Source organism: Armigeres subalbatus, chromosome 2, assembly GCF_024139115.2.
Source record: "Armigeres subalbatus isolate Guangzhou_Male chromosome 2, GZ_Asu_2, whole genome shotgun sequence".
NCBI classification, from domain to species: domain Eukaryota; kingdom Metazoa; phylum Arthropoda; class Insecta; order Diptera; family Culicidae; genus Armigeres; species Armigeres subalbatus.
Window position 1 is genome coordinate 59,860,599 of NC_085140.1, and position 26,954 is coordinate 59,887,552.

The 26,954-nt window shown below is 40.5% G+C and overlaps 3 protein-coding genes across 3 annotated transcripts; 1 reads left to right on the forward strand and 2 right to left on the reverse strand.

The window, feature by feature from the left end:
* Positions 1-11,351: 11,351 nt before the first annotated feature.
* On the reverse strand, positions 11,352-13,408 carry LOC134214446 (uncharacterized aarF domain-containing protein kinase 5-like). Its single transcript, XM_062693815.1, has 3 exons — positions 12,418-13,408; positions 11,585-12,267; positions 11,352-11,524 (listed from the first exon to the last, which is right to left on the reverse strand). Exons 1-3 carry the CDS (start codon positions 13,261-13,263, stop codon positions 11,416-11,418), a joined length of 1,638 nt encoding a protein of 545 aa, XP_062549799.1. The 5' UTR covers positions 13,264-13,408; the 3' UTR covers positions 11,352-11,415.
* A 4,782-nt stretch (positions 13,409-18,190) lies between these two features.
* On the forward strand, positions 18,191-24,924 carry LOC134208988 (protein disulfide-isomerase TMX3). Its single transcript, XM_062684966.1, is given in 19 exon segments — positions 18,191-18,364; positions 19,877-19,925; positions 19,983-20,009; positions 20,012-20,177; positions 20,179-20,236; positions 20,297-20,373; positions 20,375-20,428; positions 20,430-20,476; positions 20,479-20,508; positions 20,511-20,603; positions 20,606-20,783; positions 20,785-20,832; positions 20,834-21,029; positions 21,083-21,101; positions 21,104-21,173; positions 21,175-21,227; positions 21,230-21,325; positions 24,712-24,808; positions 24,858-24,924. Coding segments are annotated over 19 exon segments (1,599 nt in total).
* An 871-nt stretch (positions 24,925-25,795) lies between these two features.
* Positions 25,796-26,534, reverse strand: LOC134208989 (uncharacterized protein K02A2.6-like). Its single transcript, XM_062684967.1, has 3 exons — positions 26,367-26,534; positions 26,007-26,288; positions 25,796-25,903 (listed from the first exon to the last, which is right to left on the reverse strand). Exons 1-3 carry the CDS (start codon positions 26,532-26,534, stop codon positions 25,796-25,798), a joined length of 558 nt encoding a protein of 185 aa, XP_062540951.1.
* Positions 26,535-26,954: the final 420 nt, after the last annotated feature.

A 26,954-nucleotide genomic window follows, 5' to 3' on the forward strand; every position in this document is an offset into this window, starting at 1 on the left:
GCTTCAAAATTGGAACAACTTTAGCGTTTTTCCATTTATCTGGGAAGTATGCCAATTGAAAACATTTGTTAAATAAATTAACCAAAAAGGATAAAGAGCTCTCAGGAAGTTTTTTGCTAAGTATGTAGAAAATACCATCATCACCCGGGGCTTTCATATTTTTAAATTTTCTAGTAATAGATCTCACTTCATCCAAATTAGTTCCCAACGAAGGGTCAAAAACATTCTCTTGATTGAGAATGTCTTCGAAGCTCCGTGTAACCTGATCCTCAATTGGACTAGTGAGACCTAGACTAAAATTATGGGCACTCTCGAACTGCTGAGCAAGTTTTTGAGCCTTTTCGCCATTTGTTAATAAAATTTTATTTCCCTCTTTAAGCGCTGGAATTGGCTTTTGAGGTTTTTCAAGAATTTTCGTTAATTTCCAAAAGGGTTTCGAACTGGGATCCAACTTCGAGACATTATTCTCAAAGTTGGTATTTCTCAGAATAGCGAAACGTTTTGCCTTTCTCGTACAACAAAGTTGTACCGAAAGGCTATATGATTGCTTCAAAAAAGAACTTTTAATAGAAGGCCCGGAGACCCATAGTGTTATATACCGATCAACTCAGCTCGACGAACTGAGGTGATGTCTGTATGTGTGTATGTATGTATGTGTGTGTGTGTGTGTGTGTGTATGTGTGTATGTGTACAAATTTTGTAGACACACTTTTTGGAACTTAGCATTATCCGATTTACTCGCAACAAGTTGCATTCGACGGGGAATGCGGTCCCATTGTTTGCTATTGAAAATTGTTTCGATCGGACATTGCATTTCGGAATTATTGAAAAATCATTGTTTTTTCCCAAGGGTCCCCCCTCGGAAAAAAATTCAAAACCGAAAAAAAAATTTTTTTTCGGAAATGGTGGCAATGCATTTTAACTAATGCAGAAAACATGCAAAATTATCGAAAAAATGTGATCTATTCTCCTAAAGAGCTTTTTTGGCCTTTCTAATGTGATTTTTTCAATATATTTTATAATGCACGAGAAAGGCATCATCACTGCTAGGTGGATTAATCAGGGTTTTTTAATTTCATTTTGCAAATCTCGCCAAATAACTTTCAACGCGGGATCGCGAGTTCTTTGGTATTGCCTTCGCCTCACATTTTTAAGACGGATCAGTAGCTGAAGATCGTCGTCAATAATAATGGAGTTGAATTTAATTTCACATTTAGGAATTGCAATGCCTCTGGCTTCGACAATTAAATTTGTCAAAGATACGAGCGCATTGTCAATATCACTTTTGGTATCCAAAGGAATATTAACATCAAAATTCCTTTCGATATATGTTTTATATAAATCCCAATCAGCTCTATGATAATTAAAAGTAGAGCTGATTGGATTATAAATGGCTTCTTGTGAGATTTCAAATGTCACAGGAAGGTGATCAAAGCCAAAGTAAGCATGAGTTACCAATTGGCCACACAGCTGACTTGAATCCGTTAAAACTAAATCAATTGTAGAAGGATTTCGACTGGAAGAAAAACAAGTAGGGCCATTGGGATATTGAACAGTATAATATCCCGCAGAACAATCTTCAAATAAAATTTTGCCGTTGGAATTGCTTTGAGCATTATTCCATGAACGGTGTTTGGCATTGAAGTCACCAATTACGAAGAATTTTGATTTGTTGCGAGTCAGAATTTGAAGATCAGCTTTCAACAAATTATTTTGCTGCTCATTGCATTGAAAAGGCAAATAGGCTGCAATGAAGGAAAATTGACCAAAATTTGTTTCAACAGAAACTCCCAAAGTTTCAAAAACTTTGGTTTCAAACGAAGAAAATAATTTATGTTTGATACGTCTATTAATGACAATGGGGACCCCACCACAGGCGCTGTCAAGACGATCATTTCTGTAGATAAAATAATTTGGATCTCTTTTAATGGAGAGTCCGGGCTTTAAATACGTTTCTGTTATAATGGCAATATGCACATTATGAACTGTTAGGAAGTTGAATAATTCATCTTCCTTACCCTTTAGAGAGCGGGCATTCCAATGTAGAACTTTCACACAATTATTTAGATCCGGAGTCCGATAACAATTTTTTGTGTGTACTTTATACCAACCTGAACAGCTTCTGGTATGGTATTTGCTTTGAACATTGCATCAATCATGTGATGCAATTGTTCAGTTAAAAAATCAAAATCGGAAGCAGTCATGCTACCTGAATCGGTAACATGACCATTATTTTCCGTTGGGACATGGGTATAAACCTCATTTTGAGAAGAGAAATTTTGTCTACCAGCAGCGATGTTTGCATACGTAGGTACATTAGAAAAATTGGAATTTACTGAAGTGCTTGTGAGCGGCAAAATTTGTTTGTGAATTGTGGTGGGTATGAATTGCTCGACCGGTAACTGGTTGCGAAATTTGAGCGTTTGAAAAATTTCTACCCGTCGAATCTGAGATCCGATTGGAATTTCCCGTCATCAATTTTGCACGGGAATTCAAAACTTTTTTGTGTGAAGGGCATTCCCAGAAATTGGATTTATGATTGCCCCCACAATTTGCACATTTAAATTTATTGGAATCTTCTCTCACAACACATGCGTCCTTGGCGTGAAAGGTTCCACCACAAATCATGCATTTAGCATCCATGTGACAATGTTTGGTTCCATGACCCCACTTTTGGCACTTACGGCACTGGGTGGGGTTTTGGAAATTTCCCCCAGGCCTGCGGAAATGTTCCCATGTAACACGGACATGGGACCGGACATAATACAGGCCTCTTCCAAACTTTTCATATTATTTAGTTCACTTTTGTTAAAATGAACTAAATAAAATTCCTGAGAAATACCCCTCTGGGAAGTACCAGAGAAGGGTTTCTTTTTCATCTTAATTACTTGGACTGGTGAAAATCCAAGTAATTGAGAAATTTCAATTTTAATCTCATCCAGTGATTTATCATCACTGGGGAGACCTTTCAAGACGACTTTGAACAATCGCTCAGTTTTGTCGTCGTATGTGAAGAATTTATGGCGCTTCTCAGTTAAATACTGAAGAAGACGTTTGCGATCGTCAAAGGATCCCGGCAAAACGCGGCAGTCGCCCTTCCTAGCAATCTGAAATGAAACCTTGATCCCCTGAAGGTAACTCAAAATCTCATTCCGGAAGCCAGAAAACTCGGCAACAGATACCACAATTGGCGGAATTCTTTGCTTTTTCGCATGAATCGAATCACCTGGGCTAGAGGTAGATTCGATTTGCTCAATTTCATCATTAATCAAATCGAACTGATTGCTCAGTTCGATTGGAAAAATTATTTCCGATATTAGAGTTAGAAGGAATATCTGAATTCTCCAGCTTCCTTCTATTTTTCCGCGCTTGGGCAGGACGGTCTTGAAACCTTGTTTCTTTGAAGGAAGTGGAGAATTCAGAGACTCCCCTTCCTCTTGTTTTTATTAATGCTCATGGCTGAGCGTGGAGACGTGACCTTCTAAGAGTTTTTTTTCTCCCAAAACGGTGTCCCTACAGGATTACCACCGCTTGTCGGAGTTTTACTTCCGCAAACGGGTCCAACGTAAAACGAAGGCACCGGTCCTTGCAAAGATCGTAACGGAATCAGTGGGTACAAATAGCGCTGAGAAGCACTGTTGAAATTAAAATAGCTTCGGGTAGTATTAAAAACTTCCTTCCGCAAAGAGAGAAAGAACCGCACAGCACGAAAGCACGATGCGGTCTGATCATTTGCGGCTTGAAATCGATGAATAGATGGGCATGTGTGGGCACGTTGTATTCGCGGCATTTCTGCAGTACTTGACGAATGGCGAACACCTGGTCCGTGGTGGAGCGTTCCCGCCTGGTTCTGCCCCATGAATTCTATTGCAATTGGTGCACTGCCAAAAATTTCTGTATAAGGGTCTGTAACGTTCACAAATTACGTAACGCAGAAATCCGAGTTTTTGACCCCCTCCCTCCCCCTTGTAATAAAAACTAACATTTTTGGTACCCCCTCCCTCCCCCATGTAACGCGTAACTGTGAAAATTTTAAAGGCAGATTTTTTTTCTTCGCTGTTGCATTTGGGTTTTGGTATTTTTTTAAACACAGTTAGGGACGGCACATGATCAAAAATCAAGGATTTTAAGAATGCGGCTTGTAGAAACGAAAATAGAATTTGCGATCATAACCATTTACATAGTTTAGCGGAACTGTGGTGTCGAGAAATACAATATTCGCTTGGTATTTTTACGCATATCAGTCCCGCTATGGCAGCATGCTTGATTTCGATAATGACTAATGTTCGATAACGATAAACAGCAATTACTTCAATCAGTGAGTTAAAAAATACATTAAAATAAATTTTTATTCGCGTCATGCGTAACATTTGGTAGTACCCACCCCTCCCCTACCTTTTAGTGTAACAAAGTATAAGGTAAGTTGGACCTCCCCCCTCCCCCCAAAAGCGATACGTAATTTGTGAACAGACCCTAAGATATATGTGTCGCCGTTATAAATTTTTGCAATAGCTCCACCCTAATATAATCGATATAGAACCACACATAAATTAAATAATTGCTAATTCGAGACCACACATAAAGTTTATTTGGATATATATTTTATTAGTAGTTCGCGTGGAGAATGGTTATGTGTGCGCTGATATACATCATAAGTTAAATCTATGGATTTTTGCCAATAAATATGTGTGGATTTTTAGTAGTGTGCTAGTCGACGGCATAAAAATTGGGAGAGTACCTTGTAGGCGGCGTTCAGCAATGTGATTGCGCGATAGTTACTGCAATCCAGCTTATCGGCCTTTTTGTAGATGGGACACACCACACCTTCCATCCACTCCTGGGACAAAACCTCCTCCTCCCAAACTGCCGCTAACCGCAAGTCGAGCACATCTGTATATGAGCGCCCATATACAGATGTGCTCGACTTGCGGTTAGCGGCAGCAAATCTTGGTAATATCCCAATTTTTTTTTCAGTCAGCCAATATCCTCCTGGATTACCTGTAGATCCGGAGCCGGTTATCGTATGCCCTGCGCGCGTGCCCCCAGAAGACTCGATGCATTAGCAATGCTTATATAGAACTTGCATGCTTATAAAATGGTACTATTTAGCTTTGAAGCAGCTTAAATGCCCATATAAGGTTATTAACATGCTATGCCTTAATGCTTACGGTTCCCGTCGTGCGGGGCTTCTTTTGACAAATCGGGGGCTACTTTGGACATTTTGAAACAAGAATTATAAAGTAAATTACTATCAAATTTCCATTTTCACCAATCAGGTGTATTTTTAATAGTTGGATGGCAACTTTCTGTTTCAAATTTAGTATTTATTTCGTTCATTTTTTTCAGAAAATTAAAAATCCTAAGTAGTCCCCGTAGTCAAAAGAAGCCCCGCACGACGGTACTTGGGATTTCTGTTGAAACCAGTTTTTGATGACTTTTTGCAGTTTGGCCGTTTTTTTTTGCGTGATCTTTGCTACAAACCAAGTCTCACTGATGAATATACAACACAGACTTCACCATATCTCTTAAACTAGCTGCCTAGTCTTCTTGATTCGAGCTTCCATTTCGATCTTAGTTTTGCCATCCGAAGCCACCTGGCTGCCGAAATATTAAAATGTTCTCGAAAATTTCTGTTATTCCGATTGCAAATAAAAATACTCGTGGTTCCCGGTGAAGCCTTTTTTTGAAAAGTCGCATAATTTTTTACGCATAATTTTAGGGCTGGAGATAGAAGATATTCGCGAATACGAAAGTAATGCCTCTACTCACTCTTATGGCAAAATCTCATTGCTATCTGTCAGACTGTGCGTGAAACATGGCCGCCAATCACCCCTTCTTGTCCCTCCACAGTAAAATCCCATAAGGAATTGTCAGACTGTGCGTGAAGAATTTACCTTCGTAGTCGCGAATTGAGAGGATTCCTGACAGTTGGGCTTATTCTGCGACTGCGAGTAAAGTGACGTGAGGTGAGTCAAATGCAGTGAGAAGAGTCGCTATTAATGAACTCAATTGGTTACTCACTGTATTCTGGCAGTCGATAGAGATGACGACCGTTGTCGTTGTTCGGTGACTTTTTGGCTTCGACTAGAGTCGTGTTGTTCTGAGCTATCGACTTAGACTTGCACAAAAGTAGAAAACGATGAAGTTTAAGAATCAAATTTATTTTTTTATTTTTATGTAACACTTTTTAAATGGAACAACTAATCCAGCTTTCCACGCTAGCCATAATGGCAGCTGCTAAACGTTGTCGCGTGGAAAGCTGGATATTTTATTCTTCGTACGCTTCACTTTGTATGAAGTGTGCAGTTGATCATGTTTCTATTCGCTAGGTTTCGCAGGTTGCGACAGGAGGATGCTCTACGATGAATTACATCCCCACAACTTAGACGTCGTGCGCTGCAGGTGATTTGCTGGACAGGACAGAAAGTGTGAAAAGCGGGCATCGAGCGGCTACCTTCTATCAAAGCTGTGGCACTACCAACGAGCTGGGAACCGGCTTCAAAGTGCTGGCTAAGATGCGCAAACGTGTGATTGTGTGGCAGCCAATCAACGCAAGGATGTGCAAGTTGAGGATAAAAATCGTCATCGGCGACATGAACGCTCTGGTAGGAAGGGAGAAAATGTATAGACTGGATTGTCCGCATACCGTATCGAATGATAACGGCAAACAACGCATAAACTTTGCAGCCTCCCGCGGAAGGGTAGTCCGAAGCGCCTTTCCCCGCAAAAATATCCACATGGAGATCACCTAACCAAGAAACGGAAAACCAAATCGACCACGTTCTGAACGACGATAATTTTTCTCCCAACATCACGAACGTCCTTACATACCGCAGTGCGAATATTTAATCCAACCACCACCTCGTTGCAATATGCCTGCGCTCAATACTCTCGACGTTGTACAATACGCGTCAAAGTCGAACGCCGCGGCCTTACTTTGGTCGGATACAAGACGGTAGACTAGTTCAAGACTACGCGCAGCAGCTGGAAGTGGCACTCCCAACGGAAGAGCATCTAGGCACAGCGTCTCTTGAAGATGGCTAGAGAGATATTCGATCCGCCATTGGAAGCACCCCAACCGCTGCACTAGGCACGGTGCCCGGATCAGAGAAACGACTGGTATGACGGCGAATGTGAGCAGTTAGTTGAGGAGAAGAATGCAGCATGGGCGAGATTGCTGCAACACCGCACGAGGGCGAACGAGGCACGATACAAACGGGCGCGGAACAGACAAAACTTGATTTTTCGGAGGAAAAAGCGCCAGCAGGTAGATCGAGACCGTGAAGAGACGGAGGAACTGTACCGCGCTAATAACGCACGCAAGTTCTATGAGAAGTTGAACCGTTCACGTAAGGGCCACATGCCACAGCCCGATATGTGTAAGGACATAAACGGGAACCTTCTTACAAACGAGCGTGACGTGATCCAAAGGTGGCGGCAGCACTACGAAGAGCACCTGAATGGCGATATGGCAGACAACGGTGGCGGTATGGTAATGAACCTAGGAGCACGCGCGCAGGACATGCGACTTCCGGCTCCGAATCTCCAGGAAATCCAGGAGGAGATCGGCGGTTGAAAAACAACAAAGCTCCTGGAGTTGACCAACTACCAGGAGAGCTGTTTAAACACGGTGGTGAGGCACTGGCTAGAGCGCTGCACTGGGTGATTACCAAGGTTTGGGAGGATGAGGTTCTGCCGCAGGAGTGGATGGAAGGTGTTGTGTGTCCCATCTACAAAAAGGGCGATAAGCTGGATTGTAGCAACTACCGCGCAATCACATTGCTGAAAGCCGCCTACAAGGTACTTTCCCAAATTTTGGATGGAAGAGAGTTCGTGGGGCAGTACCAGGCGGGCTTTATGGGCGAACGCTCCACCACGGACCAGGTGTTCGCCATTCGCCAAGTACTGCATAAATGCCGCGAATACAACGTGCCCACACATCATCTATTCATCGACTTCAAAGCCGCATATGATACAATCGATCGGGACCAGCTATGGCAGCTAATGCACGAAAACGGATTTCCGGATAAACTGATACGGTTGATCAAGGCAACGATGGATCGGGTGATGTGCGTAGTTCGAGTTTCAGGGGCATTCTCGAGTCCCTTCGAAACGCGCAGAGGGTTACGGCAAGGTGATGGTCTTTCGTTTCTGCTATTCAACATCGCTTTGGAAGGGGTAATACGAAGAGCAGGGATTAACACGAGTGGTACAATTTTCAATAAGTCCGTCCAGCTATTTGGCTTCGCCGACGACATAGATATTATGGCACGTAACTTTGAGAAGATGGAGGAAGCCTACATCAGACTGAAGAATGAAGCCAAGCGGATCGGACTAGTCATTAACACGTCGAAGACGAAGTACATGATAGGAAGAGGTTCAAGAGAAGACAATGTGAGCCACCCACCGCGAGTTGGCATCGGTGGTGACGAAATCGAGGTGGTAGAAGAATTTGTGTACTTGGGCTCACTGGTGACTGTCGAAAATGATACCAGCAGAGAAATTCGGAGACGCATACTGGCTGGAAATCGTTCATACTTTGGACTCCCCAAGACGCTCCGATCGGATAGAGTTCGCCTCCGTACCAAACTGACAATCTACAAAACGCTCATTAGACCGGTAGTCCTCTACGGACACGAGACCTGGACGATGCTCGTGGAGGACCAATGCGCGCTTGGAGTTTTCGAAAGGAAAGTGCTGCGTACCATCTATGGTGGGGTGCAGATGGCGGACGGTACGTGGAGGAGGCGAATGAACCACGAGTTGCATCAGCTGTTGGGAGAACCATCCATCGTTCACACCGCGAAAATCGGACGACTGCGGTGGGCCGGGCACGTAGCCAGAATGTCCGACAATAACCCGGTGAAAATGGTTCTCGACAACAATCCGACGGGCACAAGAAGGCGAGGTGCGCAGCGGGCAAGGTGGATCGATCAGGTGGAAGATGACTTGCGGACCCTCCGTAGACTGCGTGGTTGGCGACGTGTAGCCATGGACCGAGCCGTATGGAGAAGACTCTTATATACCGCACAGGCCACTTCGGCCTTAGTCTGAATAAATAAATAATAAGTAAGATCGATTTAAGAAAGCGTTTTTGAGCAGTGAATACAAAAATTTGGGTTAAAGTGGGTTAAAGATTCTAGAGTTATTTTTAGAAGGTTATTTGAGGTTAATCCTGTGTTGAGGAATTGAGAGGAAAATTAAGCCTAAGTCACTTCAAAAAGAAATTATGTTTCTGCTTTTTTTGTTCCATCAAAAGTTATTTAGGATTTTTTTGAATTAATTGTTTGGCTGTCTTTAGTAAAGAGAGCCAAGGGACTGGCACATCTTTGAAGATTCTCTGTTCTTGGATTAGAATCCACAAGAAATTATTGTAGATTTTAATCCCTTCGATTCCGCATGTGACAAAACTGGGATTGGATTGATTCATATTGAATGGGTCTAAAAGATTCCTAGTTCCTTCTAATAAAACAAACATAAAAAATAGCTAACTTCTTGCTTAGATCCGCTATTATGATATTTTAGTATAAGTTCCTCCAACCGGGATTCTGAAAATCGATTTTGAATGGACACCCTGTAGTTCAAATCTAGACCAACATTTGAAAAGGGCGGAATTCCATTAACATGAAACCGAGAAAATTGCTTGCCAAGTTTTAAACTTGTAAATCAATTCCTATTTAGTGAATATTCAACAAAAATTGATTTTTTTGCATATTATAGATGAAAACCACCTTTCTCTTCTATGTGCTGTGCCAAAATATGCAGCTAAGTGTATATTGGCTTCAGAAATGGAAATTACATGCACTACGCCCAAAATCAAATACTCACTGGAAATACGCCATGGAAATTAGTCCTGTTACCAACTGCCTGTGTTGTTCCGCCCAACGTTTCACCGATAAATTGCCTACTTTTAGGTATTTTCTGTACCGCTCGAATTGCGTGGCAAGTTATTCTCATGAAATAAACTAATTAATTTCACAGCTTTTCATCAAAGTTCAGAAGAAAACAGTTTTGATCTGGGACCACGTATGTATTTCCTATATTGGGGTACATTTTACGAGTGCGAAAAATCGAAAAACTTCACGAAAATATGATAGACTTGAACGATAATATCTCGATGGATTTTCTATTTTCTTGGACCATTCGTTCAAGGGAGAGTTAATGCTTTGTATCCAATGCATTAAATAATATCTATTTATAATTATTTACAATTGATAATTTTCTAAAAGTTTCGCAGTTGGTTTCGGTGAATCGACCAAACCTATAAGTGTATCGCAAGCCTTGAAGTCAAATTAATGCAACAACAAGTTTAGTTCTAATCCTCAGTTTGCAGCCGTAAACCTTCAGCATCGATTACGGTTGTTCGAAGTGGTTGCTGTAGAAAATTCAAACGCAACGATACCGGGGGATTATACTGAGATTTTGAGAAGAGTAAAATATCATTGTACTAAAGACACACAAACTAAAATTACAAATACATAATATCCATTACATATAGCTACGTGGTTCTGCATCACCTTTGCGTATAACTTTGAGTTTTTATATCGTTATACAATCGATTTTACTAATTCAAATTAACAAAAACAAAAAGCATATAGTGAATCACTTCTGAGGGTGACTAATTCTTAACGTCTCTTAAATAATTGATCGTAAAGCTTACCTCAACTCGGTATAGGTACTGATCTACTCACTGAAAGGCATTAATGATGTTAATGTTCCATTTTACCTGTTCTTCCTGAAGTAGATCTGTTTCCAAATAATTTCATGTCACGTGTGCGCAAAACAGCTATTAATATACATTTTTAAGGTTTCATAACGAAAATGCGCTGATGTACTGCCGTTATATGCATAACTGTCCCATGTATATAGGAAATCCCAGCAAACATGGGACAAATATGCGTATGACGGCAGTGTACGTGTCGTAACAGCAACAGCTCCAGTAAAAGGTAGGAAATCCTTGTTTCGTATTTCTCATTAAAATTAAATTTAATATGCATTATTACAGCAAATATCAGTGAAAATGCAATAAATATTGACTCAATATGAAGGATAAAGTAAAAACTACCTTATCCACGCAAATTTCGTTAAGTTCCTATGCTTTCGAAAGAATAGCGTAAGAACCACGTTTGGTGAATAGAACTCGGGTGGAAATACGCCATTTTTTCAAGTATCTCAAAATAACTTTTACTAATAGAAAATATTATTTTTTTCATTACTATGGGCTAGTTTACACCATATTCTATGCATTCAAACGAAAAACTGCTATGTTTACATTTTGGCTGTTCCGCCCTTTTCAAATGTTGGTCTAGAAATGACATACCACAGGAATAAGAAATTAATTAGTTGAAATATATTTTACACTTTTTATTATAATAGAGCATCACACTGTGAACCTATGAACTATCTTTCGTTTAATTACACATCCAGCTGCACATCCAGAAGATGCGAAGTATCAGGAGACCGTCCAAGTCTAATTAGCAGCTTCAAATAAGAATTAGCAATCCAGAATTGGAACGAAGATTTCCTAAAAGCCAGATACTGATATGAATTCAACGACCCTCTATGAAATATATCTTCAACTCACCACAATTGGTACTCAAAATTAATCGTCCGGAAAATCGAAAAGAAAAAGCTCCCAACTCCTTCACTTTTGTTGCGTAGCGCAGCTAAAGCACCCCGAGCCATCACTTTCGGTCGATCCACCGGATCTCCATGCTCCCGCGCAATGGCTCGGATCATGTTCAGGTTCCTTATCACAAATATCAAATTCCGTGGCATACTTCGCAACGTTTGCATCACCTTATCGAAGTGTTCCCTAGCTTGGCGCGTCATGTACTTAATGTCCTCGTCGGATAGGCGGGTCTTCAATTTGGACCCCTTCAGTTCTAGTGGTCGTTGAAGTAAGATTTCCGCAAAAGTCCGATAATCCTGCACGTTTAGAGCTCGGGCGAATTGTGCCATTTCTTTGTAGTCCTTGAGGACGATAGCTTTCCAGAATCGACACAGATTGAGTCGGATATCCGCGGTGAGGTTTCCATAGAGGCCGTGATCCAAAAGGACCAGCTGTGCCCGTCCGGATGACGGGTCTTTACGTACGAAGACGTTTCCCGGATGGGGATCGGCGTGGACGAATCCAGTTCGGAAGATTTGATCGGCGAATGCTCGGAACAGGGCAACATCCAGTTTGGCAACGTTTATATTCAGCTGTTTCAGCTTTTCAGTATCGTTGATTTTGCACCCATCAATAAATTCTGTCGTGAGGACTCGCTGAAATGAGAGACAAGTAACGAGATATCTTTAAGAAAGTATTAATTGGTTATTCTTTTGTTCCATGATAGGTAGCCGGAAAACGAGGATAAAAAAGGGCAAATGGGAATGGCAGTGTTTTATGTTTTAGGGAGAAATATGTTTATGTACCTCATTAGTATAATTCCACAACACCTTGGGCACGTAGATGGAGTCATGCTTCCGCAAATCTTCAGCACATCGTTCCGAGTTGCGACCTTCGTGGATAAAGTCCAGCTCTTCCCGCAAGGTTCCCTGAAGATCCCGAAGGATCCAGCCAAAGTTGTAATTTTTGTGCATAACAGCAGCTAAATCTTGCAGAAACATAATCGTTCTCAGATCGGCATTGAACCGTTTCCTTAAATCTGCATATTGTACTTTAATGGCCACCTGTTGGCCCTCCTTAGTCGTTCCTCGAAACACCTGAGCCAAACTGGCGGCCGCAATCGGCACGTAGTCAAACGTTTCGAACACTTCCTCCGGTGGTTTACCAAAATCTTGTTCGAACAATTTTCTCACTTCTCCGGGTTTCCGAGTCAAGCACTTGTCCTGAAGTTTTTTCAATGTCGAGATATATTCTTTGGGAATGATGTGATTCATTGAAGAAATTCCTTGGCCCATTTTTATGTACAAACCCCCATTTGCTAGACATCCATTGAGGATTCTATCCGCTGCACGTTGATGCGTTTGGGACATGATCCCTTCATAGTTGGGATCCTGTTCGTCCAAACCCCACATACTCCAGGCATAATCCACCGAAATGCTGACCCCAATCACAAGCGACCGGAGAAATCGGTTAGCACTTTCCACTGTTTCAAACTCGTTTACCGCCCCGTCATATCCGACGGCACCAAGCACCAAACCTCCAGTCGCACCCAGGACAATATTTAGCGGTTTCCATTTCTGACGCGTAGCAGGCGCCGTCCGTGACGTAAAACCGCGCCGCAAACAGGAAGTCGCCAACCGAACGCTCAACATCGTAGTTGCCAGGTAAAAAATTTACTGCGACAGCTCACCGAATTTATCGAAATCTTTCGTTGATTTGAAACCACCATATCATTGTAATTTCGTCACTGATTAAAATATTGCCTTGTAACGGTCACGGATCGTACCGTTAGCCGGCGCTTTTCAAGTTCATTGGCATAGAGGTATTAATTTGTTGACAAACAAATCAGCTGTTTGTGAGTCTCTTCCTTTTCATTCAGAAAAAAATCGAGCAGATTCGATTGCGTGTGAGTGTCATCACTTACTTAGGGATGCCCATCTGGAAAAGTAATCGGAAAAATTTATTCGTGATGGTAAGTAAAACTTTAGCCGTTAAATTTGACCCACATTTTCATTTTGTTTTATGGCGTAAACTTTTGCTTCTAAAGCATATTACTTACTTACATACTTATGGATCCTGTACACCTCCGGTGGTGCAAAGGGTCGACTTGAAAGATCTCCATCCTGAGCGTTGCCCGGCTATCGTTTTAACCTGTTGCCAGGTTAGATTTCGGTCGACTTCTTTTATTTCTTTATTGAGGCTTCGCCGCCATGAGCCTCTGGGTCTGCCTCTGCTGCGATGTCCCGCTGGGTTCCAGTCTAATGCTTGTTTACAGATTTCGTTTCACCCCTACGTAGAGTGTGGGCGACCCAGCCTCACTTCCGATCCCGAATTTCTGTTGCTATCGGCCTCTGGTGACAACAACGATGGAGCTCAATGTTTGAGATCCAGTTGTGAGGCCACCACACCAGGCCCGAATTATATACCGCAGGCATCTGTTAATGAGCACCTGCAGCCGTTGAGTGTTCTCCACTCATATTATCGTGATTGAGACGGTCGAAAGCTTTTTCGTAGTCAATACCAATTAAAGAGACTCTTGGAATTTGTTGACCTGCATTGTCCACGCAGGATCTTCCGGCACAGATTCCGGCCTGCTGCCGCCTGAGAGTCGCATCGATCTTCTCCTGAATCCGGGCTAGGAATACGAGGCAAGCCAGCCTCGGGCTGAAAGTCTCAATAATAAAGACAAAAAAAAATCCGGGCTAGGATAATTTTGCATAGAACGTTGAGAACGGTACACAGCAACATAATGCCTCGCCAGTTATCGCATACAGTCAGGACACCTTTTTTGGGCACCTTCACTAAAAAACCTTGCATCCAGTCGACCGGGAAAGTTGAGGTGTCCCAGATATTACGAAATAAACGATGCAGTAGTTGAGCGGATGTCATGGGGTCAGCTTTGAGCATCTTGGCTGATATGCGATCGACCCCTGGGGCTTTATTCGATTTCATGCTTTGGATGGCTGTTTGAATCTCTAGCAGTGATGGAGCTTCGGTATTGACGCATGTTATACGTCGGATCCTAGGCAGATCATGCCGAGGTGGTGATGGCCTGGCTGGCACTTGAAAAAGTTGTTCGAAGTGCTCGAACCAGTGTTTCAGCTGGTCAGTTGGGTCGGTCAATAACTGATCATTCGCGTCTTTCACAGGCATCGTTGCATTTATCTTCGCCCCGCTCTAAAGCATATTGCACGAACGAATTTCGTTCTTTTTCGTTTTTCATAAAAGTTATCCAGCATTTTACGTGCGCTAATGGCCGCCACAATTTAACTCATGTTCTAGTGGGGTACAATCAATTTGACGTTTAGCATGTGTCGTTTTGATATCGCAGCGATCATCATCATCATGATTTAATCGTTTTGATTATGGAAACTTATCGTTTTTGTGTAAAACGACACAAGCCAAACTTCAAACTGTTTCCACCCCACCAAAAACTTAGCTTGTGGCGGCCATTAGCGCTTTTAACCCTTAAATGCGCAATGTTGTTTTAAAACAACAAACCGAAAATACGTTTAATGTTAATAATTTCAATGGTTATTTACGTTAAAAATATTTCCGACGATTTCTAAAAAAATCGCCTTGCGCCTTTAAGGGTTAAAATACTGTACACTGCCAAAAATATCTATATAAGATATATGTGTCGCCGTTATAAATTTTTGCAATAAGCCATTTTATAGAAAGCTCAAATGACAGGAGACCTAACACTAATATTTACATTTTACAAGGAACATTTGCGAAAATGGAATGAAATGATGATGATGATGACGAAATGATGATGGTTTGCATGCAAATTTACCAAAACAAAGACCGAGCCGTCCACTCAAAATTTCGATCAGCTGTTCGAACCTGTCTCGTAAAATGGCTTATTGCTCCACCCTAATATAATCGATATAGAACCACACATAAATTAAATAATTGCTAATTCGAGACCACACATAAAGTTTATTTGGATATATATTTTATTAGCAGTTCGCGTGGAGAATGGTTATGTGTGCACTGATATACATCATAAGTTAAATCTATGGATTTTTGCCAATAAATATGTGTGGATTTTTAGTAGTGTATAGAAAACAACAGGGCCAGTAACTGACAATTTTGACAGTTAGTGGCCTAATGATGATTTCTAGTTTATTTGCCGTGAGAAAGAAGATATCTCGAATAAAAAACATTATAGAAAAACAATACATTATATTGTGACACTACCATTCAAAACATTAAATTTGCTTTAGAATATATTGTTGTAGATGTAATCATAGAAATACATTGGAATGTATTGTTATACAACTATTTACTGCATTGTAAATGAAGTTTTTTGCAATAGAATATATGGGTTTTTAAATATCGCTAATGTACAAAACTTGTGAATTTTCCATACACTTTTTCGTCAAACAATACTTTGTATCTATCTTCTCTTCTTCTTCTTCTTCTTATCTATATACAAAAAAAGAATTTCTGTCTGTCTGACCCTTATTGACTCGGAAACTACTGAACCGATCGTGGTGAAAATTTGTATGCAGAGTTTTTTGCGGCCGGGGATGGTTCTTAAGATGGTTCGAAACCCTTCCCCCTTTTGGAATAACTCGAGAATAATTCAAGCAAATGGAACCACATCTGGCATGTGGATGTTTTGGTACACACTTGAATCATTTCACAGATTTCGGTGAATTTTGCTTCAATTCACCGAAATCTCAACAGCAGATTTGTTCGGTAATTATTTCACAAAATTTTCGGCGATTTTTCCTTTGTTCAACTGTCAAAATCACCAAAAATCTGTAAAATTATTCACCGAACAGTTCTGCTGTTGATATTTCGGTGAAATTTCACAGAAATCTGTGATTTATTTTATTATGCATCTCGAGATAAAATAGAATACTGCGGCTTCCTGCTGGTTACTTCTCAGGTAATCGCAACAGTCACTAAACACAACAGAGTCAATGAAAATCTCGCCCACCGTATGCACTTGCCATGATATACACTCTCCATGTACTCAGTGACTCCGGTTGCCTCTCACTAATACAATCGAGAACTGCTGTCATTTCGTGAAAAGCATGTGATTTTGTTTTGAGCGGGAAAATTATGCCTATCTTTTAACACGGCGGTTATCTTGACGTTTACCTTCGCAGTCGAGCCTGCGAGTGTAAGACCGTCGCAGCATTCTAGAAAAAGATAAGCGCGACAATAAGTGTGTAGGGAAGATATGTTTCTGTGGTGGTTCGAAACCCCTCCCCCTCCTGGAAAGGGGGGTCACATACAAAGGAAACAGAAATTTCTGCAAAACTCGAGAACTAATCAGAGAATAAATCAATTTTAGGCGAAACGAAGTTCGTCGGATCTGCTAGTGGTAAAAAATCGTAGATGTTACAGATCAAAATGCCTAAAATAAATTAGTTTGAATTGTATTTTTAATGTAAAACAATACAATATTTTAATTTAGATTAGGACAGTTTTAACGCTTGACAATACAAAAACTGGCGCTTGGAGTCAAATATTTGTTTAATAGTCGAATCCAAGTAAAAATAAAAAGAAGACACACGACGGTGTTAACTTTGACAGATCCTACAGCACAGCATAGGAAGATAATTTTAAAATGCTTATAATAAATTCTAGACAAATTGTTATTAAAATCTGATTGATGTACGATACGGAGATAGTTCTGGAGTACATATTTGGAAGCTTATTTTATTGTTTCACTTGTCATATGACGAGTAAGTACTATTCCATTTAATCCCCCTACTTTATTGTACCTTTAGTGTCGATTTCCACATAGCGTTTTTTCAACGCTGCGTGCACGCAGCGGTCAAATAACGCAGGTGTATATCGGCGCGGCGACGCTGCGTTACCGCTTTTTCCCGATGCACACCCGCGTCTTTTTAACGCCGCGTACACTCAGCGTTGAAAAGACGCTACGTGGGCATCGGGCCTTAACAGATACTTATTTCTACCTTGACACTAAGGCCGTCTTCAGTGTCTCGTACTTGACTTGACTTACCGGAAAACGTCGAGTCAAGTACGAGACACTGAAGACGACCTTACTGTTGAGGTCGAAATAAGTATCTGTCAAAGGTACAATAAAGTATGTAGTGGAATCAAATGGAATAGTATAAACTCGTCTTATGACAAGTAAATACATTCCACTAAAATAATTTTCGTATCTCATTTTTTTGTATTTTTTTCAAAAATGTATCTATCATACAGTTTGGAACTTTTTCCGTATCATGCATCAATCAGATTTTAATTACATTTTGTTTAGAGTTTATTATAAGCATTTTAAAATTATCTTCCTGTGCTGTGCAGTAGGATATGTCAAAGTTAACACCATCGTGTGTCTTCCTCTTATTTTTTCTTGGATTCGTCTGTTGATTCAATGATTAAATCTTCTGTTCTTAAACGATTCAAAAGCAATTGCAATAATAGTAACATTAGATAAATATGTTAACGTATTATATCCCTAGTATATGAATAAAATATGTGCAACCATCAAAACACAATATATTCTGTCGGCAAATCAATTGTTTATACTATTGAATGAATGGTACATTTTTATCCGGGTTATAGCCAGTGAAGATATTCCAAACGATAATGACGACCAACAAAGATTCGGAAACTAACCCATCACTGTGCTTTTTGATACCTGGCTACGGCTTTACATTTAAATTGTCCTGTATCCCCGACCTGGAACAAGAAGAAAACGGAATGTCAAACCTTAGCCAGATTTCATTGCTGTACACGGAAAACTGGATAATGATCATCTTTGTATTTCGTCGGTGTTTGTATGTCAAGCTCGTGCTTCGTTTATTTATGGTCCCATTCAAATTTGCGTTACCTTCTCACTTTTCAAATAATTGTAGTAAAAAAAAGTTTACATCATAAGTATTCAAAATGGTGTTCCAGTGGGTTAGGTTTAACGTCCATTGAAACATGTTGATTCATTGTTTCGGAATGTGGATGTATTTTACTATTATCACCTCAAACAATAAACTAAAATTATTCTATATCCAGTGGCATCATGGATCATGGAACCAGAGATTGATGTTCATTTCAAAACCATTTCTACAAGACATCATTACGCAGAATACTCTGCCATTGTTTCCTATTGAAAATTGGTCAGATCGGACTATGGGCTCAGGTAAGGCCAAAATACCACATTTTATAGAAAATTGAGTGAAAAATGTCACTCATTTTCAGGCCTTATCCTTAACCGATTTACTCGCAACAAGTTGCATTCGACGCAGAATACTCTACCATTGTTTCCTATTGAAAATTGACCAGATCGGACTATGGGCTCAAGAGTAATGGCCAAAATACTATTTTTATAATGCACGAGAATGGCCCATCACCGCTAGGTATTAATCAGGATTTTCAAATGATAGTATGTTCGTTTCTACGGTCTGAAGAAGCGCGATCCTCTTTACATACTAATATATGCATGAATCGGGCCATGTGTCCCGAAACCTGCAAACAGTCAAATGGTTCGTTTTTTAGGTGTTATTTTCCTCGTCCTCGTAATATGCAAGGTAGATAAAGATTATATAAAGGTTCTGTTCACATTCAATCACAAGATAACATTATTATATCTCGAAAGAAAAATCCCTACTAACCGACCTACTACAGTTTTATTGATAACATGCATGCTAAACTGTGGAAAAAAATCATTTAAAATGAAACAAAACCTTCTGCCTTTCAATTTGATTATAGGAGGATGGAAATGGGATCAATGGAGAATCAGAACAGTAGGCTACGTTTCCACTATTTATCGTTTTATTAGTCATGGTAAAGAATACTATCATGTCATGAGTGATAAGTAGAACAAACAGTTTTTTTAATTATTCAAATGATAATGAGTAATATCACAATATAGTGGCGTAGATAGTTCTGAAATTGTTTACAAGCACTGAAACAAAATATAAATTTGTCCCACAGTCACAGAGCCCTCTCGCAGAAGACGCAAAGTGAGATAAATACAGCTTTCAATTCGAAACTAGGGAGAGTGCCTTATGTTTGAGCTTTCTTATTTATGCACTCTGACCATTCTAGCTGGTTGGCACTCACTGTTTGACATGTTCCATTCATCTCCTCTCTAGATGAGATAAGAACATTTATTCTGGCAATAAGTTTTCCTCGAAGGCTGTGCCTCGAAGGTGCCTAAAAAAATATTAAAAATCTAAATTTTGCAACTGTTTGATACTGATTTATTTCATTGAATATCGTCGTGTCAATGATCATGTCACCGTGAAACTACTAAATTATCGATAAAACCTATCTCAGGATGTGTTCTTATATCAATTGAAATGTTTGGTCTTCCTGACGCTAGTGAGTGCAATTTACAAACCTAATTGAATTTTTCGATTTACTATGAATCTTGTGTTTATAGCGCTATTGGGCGCCAGCTGCGCAGATGGTTTATGCTGGAACTTAGTGACCGCTTTCTGGACGTCCGAAACGAAGGCCAGTGGTTTGTGATGTTTTATGCTCCTTGGTGCGGTCACTGCAAGAAACTGGAACCGGTATGGGCTCATGTCGCTCAGGCTCTCTTCAATACGAATATCCGTGTTGGACGGGTGGATTGCGATTCACTGCATCGCGCAAGCGTTTAAGGTGAATGCGTATCCTACGATTTTGTTGTAAGTTGACATCTTGTTAACAAATTACGTCATGGAATAATGATATCTATATCTTGTTTCGCAGCATAAAGGCCCTTACGACTATCCTACAATGGAGATCAGCAAGGATGAGTTGATCCACTTCGTGAATAGACTCTCGGGCCACCGTTCAGCAGGTCACCCGTGCGGCCAGTATTGATATCCTAAAATCAAATAACAATCTTCTTCACGTACGTTGGCAAACAGGATGGTCTTTTGTGGGATGTGTTTATAGTGCAGCGGAAGTCTATCAGCCACACGCTATTTCTACGCAACATCAGTGGAGATGGCAGGCAACGCTTCGAATCGATACCGTCCGGCCGCCTTGGTATACAAAGAACGCAGTCACTACTACTTCCAATTTCGGATAATTTCGAGTTTATCGAACCTGCACATTTGAATGAATCGCTGTTCAGATGGATCAATGAAGAACGATTCCCGACGTTCCCAAAGGTCACCGAGGCACACCATCATTTTGCAGACGAAGATACCTCGTGTTGGCTGGTCGAGGAAAACAAGCTGAGAATCGCAGCCTGAGCAGGAGTTCAGAGACATGGTGGGAATTTTCGTCCACAAAAAACACGTATCACGGACCTTCCATTCGGTTGGGTTGGAACACCGATCTGGCACATTCCATTGCCATGGATAAGCTGGCCACACACATCTTATGAGTGCTGAATGCCAGCACCAACGACATCACATTCGGAGGACGATCCCTTCAGCTAACACCGGAGGCAATTGAATTGTTTTTGGATAGTATTCACAATCAGACGGCTCAGGTAAGTTTTGAATATCAAGTTTACCGTGAATTATACTAAAATGGTCATTTAAGGCATTCGTGTGAAATTCGATTCGGTGCGGATCTACCGCGCCTGGTTCAGGCCAAGAACTCTCTGTACGAGATGGATGGGTAATCCAGTCCTCGTCGGTCCTGTTCGCTTCCCAATTCCTCTCACTGATCCTTTACTCGATCTGCTGTGCGATATCCTGGATGCTGACGAGGAAGAAGATGAACCCAAACACGAGAAAAGGAAAAACAGGCTTCCTGAGCGATGCGATTCCGAACCGCAAACTGGTATTAATTCGTGACCGCCAGCAATGGAGTGCTCATTCCTCGAGTAGAGCATTTCAAGGCATATTGAAAATGCCGTTTCAATCATTTGATCTGAAACACTGATACTTTTTACTTTTACTTTTATGTAACGAGGCTAGTGCTATTTGGTAGTAACATCATCTTTAGAAAGATTATGTAATTGCTCGGAGGCAGCCTACATATTTATGTTTTGGCCAACGAATAAAGAATGTAACGTGTTTTGTCTCATAGTGAATAGTAAAATAATGAACAATACCGACTTATATAACAAAAAGTTTATGCTTTTATTCTGTCCCACAATGAACTAATTCTAGGCAGGGCCTAATTTTAGATGGTCCGCGGTGCAAGGCCCGGCCCCTAAAACCTTGTGTAATCAACCTTTTCCGTACATTTAGGTAAAACTGTCGGCCCAAGCCCCTTCCGCCAAAGTCCAACCCTGTCTAAAAGTAAACTACTCGGAGAAATTTCTTTTACTGATTTGGCTGAAATTTTGACAGTGATTATCTCTCTGCTTCGGTAAGACATATACTAAATTGGAACGATACAGAAGACTAGCATGGTGTCGATACGCGTCCGTCCTGTCCTGCTCAATTCCAACTCCCTGATCTCATCTCAATCCATCATACTCGCAGGTGCGGCTACAAAATGTAAACAAAGAGGTATGCGCTTAACACCGTTTCACAACCAAGGTGGATTTATTCGGAAAGGTCAACTGTAACACCCGTACACTACATCCCCTTTGAAATAAATAAAGACACGCGTTTAGTTTTGATTAAATTGCCTTCACTTTCTTTTTTTTTTTTTTATTTTATTTTTTTTTTTTTTTTTAACTTTTTTGCTAATTATCTAATACGACATTCATCTCTTAGACTAGTGTTCCGTGTTTTCTAACACTATCATCCTTATTTGCTATGTTACGCTTTTAGTTTATTAACATTTCCACTCTGGCAGTTAGAATTTTTCCTCTGGTTGAATTGAACCATGTAGGAATTACAATGTTTTCAACTTAAACTAAACTTAACCTATTTTATACTAAGATAAGGGTTAATCTTGCAATAGAAGATTGCAACGATTTTTATCTAAAATTGAAATTATTTTGTTGGACATTTGTTGCAATGTCTCAATATTAGAAATTCTATAGAGTTCATTGGTACTATACCACGGAGGCAGCTTCAGAATCATTTTCAAAATTTTATTTTGAATCCTCTGAGTGCCTTCTTTCTGTTATTGCACAACTAGCCCATATTGCATCAGCATACAACATGGCAGGTCTAAAATTTGTTTGTAAATCAAAGTTTGTTCTTAAGACAAAGTTTTGATTTTCTGTTATAAGTGGATATAGGCACTTAATATATTTGTTACATTTGGCTTGAAGGCCTTCAATGTGATTTTAAAGAGTTAATTTTGATCTAGCAGAAGTCCTAAATATTTAGCTTCGCTAGACCATAATTAGACCCCATTCATAGTGACAATATGTCTGCTAGAAGGTTTCAAATAAAAGCTCTCGGCTTATGTGGGAAAATTATAAGCTGAGTTTTGGAAGCATTCGGGAAATTTTCCATTTTTGCAAGTAAGGGAAAATATCCAAACTTTTTGCAATCTACTACAATGACACGAAGGCCTCGCCCTTTGGCTAGAGGCCCGTTCATCTGCAAACAAAGATTTTGACACCTGGTGGTAAATCAGGTAAGTCAAGTAAAATGTTATACAATATGCCAGTATGCTGCCTTGGGACACAGCCTACAGGTAATCTATCAGATTTAGTATTCTGATAGTTTACCTGCAGCGAGCGATCTGATAAATAATTTTGGATCAGTTTAATGATGTACAGAGGAAAATTAAAATTCATCAATTTTACAATCAAACCTTCATGCCAAACACTGTCAAATGCTTTCTCTATATCAAGAAGAGCAACTCCAGTCGAATATCCTTCAGATTTGTTGAGCCAATTAAGTTCATTCTAATAACTGATGAGTGGTTGAATGCCCATGGCGAAACCAAATTGCTCATCAGCAAAATAGATGTCATTAATATGAACCATCATTCTATTTAAAATAATCTTTTCAAACAGTTTCTTATTGAAGAAGCAAACTGATTGGCGATAACTAAAGCCTCAGCTGGATTTTGTCGCTTCAAAATTGGAACAACTTTGGCGTTTTTCCATTTATCTGGAAAGTATGCCAATTGAAAACATTTTTAAATAAATTAACCAAAAGGATAAATTTTTCGTTTTGATAAGTATGTAGAAAATACCGTCATCACCGGGGCTTTCATATTTTTAAATTTTCTAGTAATGAGTCCATTCATCCAAATTAGTTCCCAACGAAGGATCAAAAACATTATCTTGATTGAGAATGTCTTCGAAGCTTCGTGTAACCTGATCCTCAATTGGACTAGGAGACCTAGACTAAAATTATGGGCACTCTCGAACTGCTGAGCAAGTTTTGAGCCTTTTCGCCATTTGTTAATATCTTTACTTTCTAATCATTAATCAGTGCGGCACATAATCCTCGTACTTTGCGGTGCATTTCTCGACCGCCTTGCTGATGGTGATCTACATGAAGTTGTTGACTCCGTTGAAGTGTGTGTTGATTTTGAAAGATTCTCGGATCCATATTGAGCCGTCGAGGATACTGGTTTCGAATCAATACTTTGGTTATTCTTACAAATTTCCTATCTTCAATCTTCTTCTAGAGCTGAACTTCGCCTGTACTGTTTGTCAGTTGCCTTCGATTGTATAAGAGTATCAGTTCCTTCTTTACGAAGAACTACAAACTCCTCATTTGCAAAATCTGTATCCAATTTATTTGTTTTCCGCATTCGTTTGGCAATACAACATCACCTTGCTGAATATAACTTTCTTTGCCTGTCGCTTCTTGTCACCTACTCTTTCCCTTTTCTTTAACGACTGCATCTCTCTCGCGTACTTCGCCGTCTTCTTGATACTTTGAAATTGTTGATTTGCTTTTAGTTTGGCGTCCAACATCAACTCTCGGAGATTTTCCTGTCGTCGAATGTTTTGTAGAATGGTATGTCATAAGATACAATCGTTCGTTCTCAATCTTTCCCAGTTCCTGTGAAATGCGGAGACGCTTCAAAATCGACCGATTCTGGCGCTCTACTTCCCATTGATTGCGGCCAATACGTATTGTGTTTAGAGTTTTATTCCGTTAGTCGAGCAAAACAAAAATTCCTCACAATTTAAGCTTATCTGTGGCGCGTTATCTGCCTTCAAAAACGATGGAATGCCATATCGACTAAACTGATCGTTAAATCTCTGGTAACATCTTTCGTTGTAGTTGTTTCCAACTCGATATCCTCCATATAACAACTATAACAGTCCTCTACCAACAAATGTTGTCCCTCAGGCAGTGGTCCTAAAAATCTAACGCTAATGTTTGCCATGGTGATGAAGGAAGACGACTACGATGCATCGGTTCGGGTGGTTCAGGAGCAGCAACTAATGTAACCTCTACATCGCTTAACAAAAGTTCGACTGCATTATCCATCTTAGGCCCACCACGTTTGATCTCAAGTGGCTTTTCATCATCACAATTCGGATGACCTTCGAGGCGAATTAGAACCTTTTCTCTCAATGAATGGAATAACTATTCGTTCCCTCGTGGTAGTACGCCTTGAAATCACACAATTCGTTAATACTGTACTCTATTGGCAAGTTTTGAACGTCTCGGTTTTAAATGTAGCACGTTAAGAATTTCTTCATCAGTTTAGTTCTAGGACCACCTCATCCCAAGTCAGTGCAGCGCAATTGCTGCTTGTGTCGCTATTTCACGAACGAATATTTCCTCTGCATGGTCAAAAGGTTTGGGTTCTTGAACGCTAAACGAGATAACGGATCAGCTACCTTCTCTCTACCCGAAACGTATACCTAATATGTTATAATCGAACGTTTGCAAGCGCACAACCCAGCTTTCTATTCGCGCACATGGCTTTGAGCGCCTAGAAAGAAGTTCAGCTCCTTGCGTCAGTTAGTATGTCGAATTTCTTGCCAAGAAGGTAGTATTTTGAAACGCTCTACGCTCCAAACAACAGCGAGCGCCTCCTTCTCCGTTTGGCAGTACCGTCTTTCAGTTTCGTCAACGACTTGGAAGCGAAACTGATTATGCGTTTCGTATTGTTATCATCAAACTGGAGTAATATAGCTCCCACCCGACAGGACTGGCTCCACAATAACAGCCGTATGATCTTCTCTTGTAGAAACCCAGATTACTAACATTACTTAAAGCAGTTTTGATGGATTGAAATGCTTCTGATGCCTTGCTAGTCCACTCAAATTTAATATCTTTGATCAACAGTTTTCTTAACGGTTCAAGCAGTAGCAAGTTGCGGAATAAATTTATTCAGGTAATTGGAACCTGAGGAAACTACGTACCTCTTCATTTCGAGGCTCTCTGAAGAATAATAGTGCGGCAACTTTCAACTCCGACGGTCTTATTCCTTCTTCCAAGTTTTGTGACCCAAAAACTCAAGCCGAGTAACGCGAAACTGGCACTTCTCCCATTTGAGTTCGACTCCCCTATCTTTTAATCTCGAAAGGACCTGAAATCAAACACAAAATGCAAGAACTCAGTTCATATTTCAAAAATGTTGTTTATTTTCTGATAAAAAAAGCCATTTTAGCAACTACCAATCAATTATGTACCTTTGCAAGGCGATTATCGTTCCTCGAGGTCTTTCCCTCAATAATAATGTCATCGAGATACCAATAGGTGCCGCTACAATCCGCCAATATCTCGTCCATAGATTTCTGGAACATTTCCGGTGCCGTTACCAAGCCGAACGGCAGTCTCTTGAAACGGAATAGCCCTCGATTTGTCATGAACGTTGTTATGTCCCGCATTCTTCTCCATTCCACTTGTAAAAACGCCTCACGAATATCAAGTTTGCTCAAACGGATCCTCTCCCCAATCGCCAATGTAATCGTCTACAACGGGCATCGGGTGATGCTCGCGAAGAACAGCCTCATTCACACGCCGAAGATCAATGCATAATCGAGGCTCACCGTTACTTTCCCAACGATAACAAGTGGAGATACCCAGCTGGTTGGACCTGTCTTGGGCTCAATGATGTCACGTTTCAGCAATTCCGTTATCTTCTTTGCAACTGCTTCTTCCAACGGTAGCGGAATACGGCGCATCGGTTGAAAAACCGGGATGGCTGCGGGGTCCATGCGGATATGTACTGTAATTCCTTTAATCTTACTGAACGGCTGTTCCGAAGTCTCGACAGAACTGATGTTTAAACCAACTTGCAATACGCCCAGCTGTTTCGCTGTTTGATCACCGAGGAGGCAACGCTGCCCTCCTTTCACTACCAGAAACTCAGCTCGAATTGTTTTACACCGATAGTTATGTCCGCCATAAACGATCCCAAAACAGTCAACGGATTATTACTGCCATACGCTCTTAATCACGATTACTCCCTTTCGATGAGGAGTGCACAAAACTCTTTTGGTTTTCATTTCCTCCATGTCACCTCGCTTATCAAGTTAGCATCAGCGCCGGAGTCTACCAACATTTCCGTTGTAATCCCGCGACTTGCAGGTAGTCGTATTCGTTACCTGAGTAGAAGGCATAATAAACTTTATCCG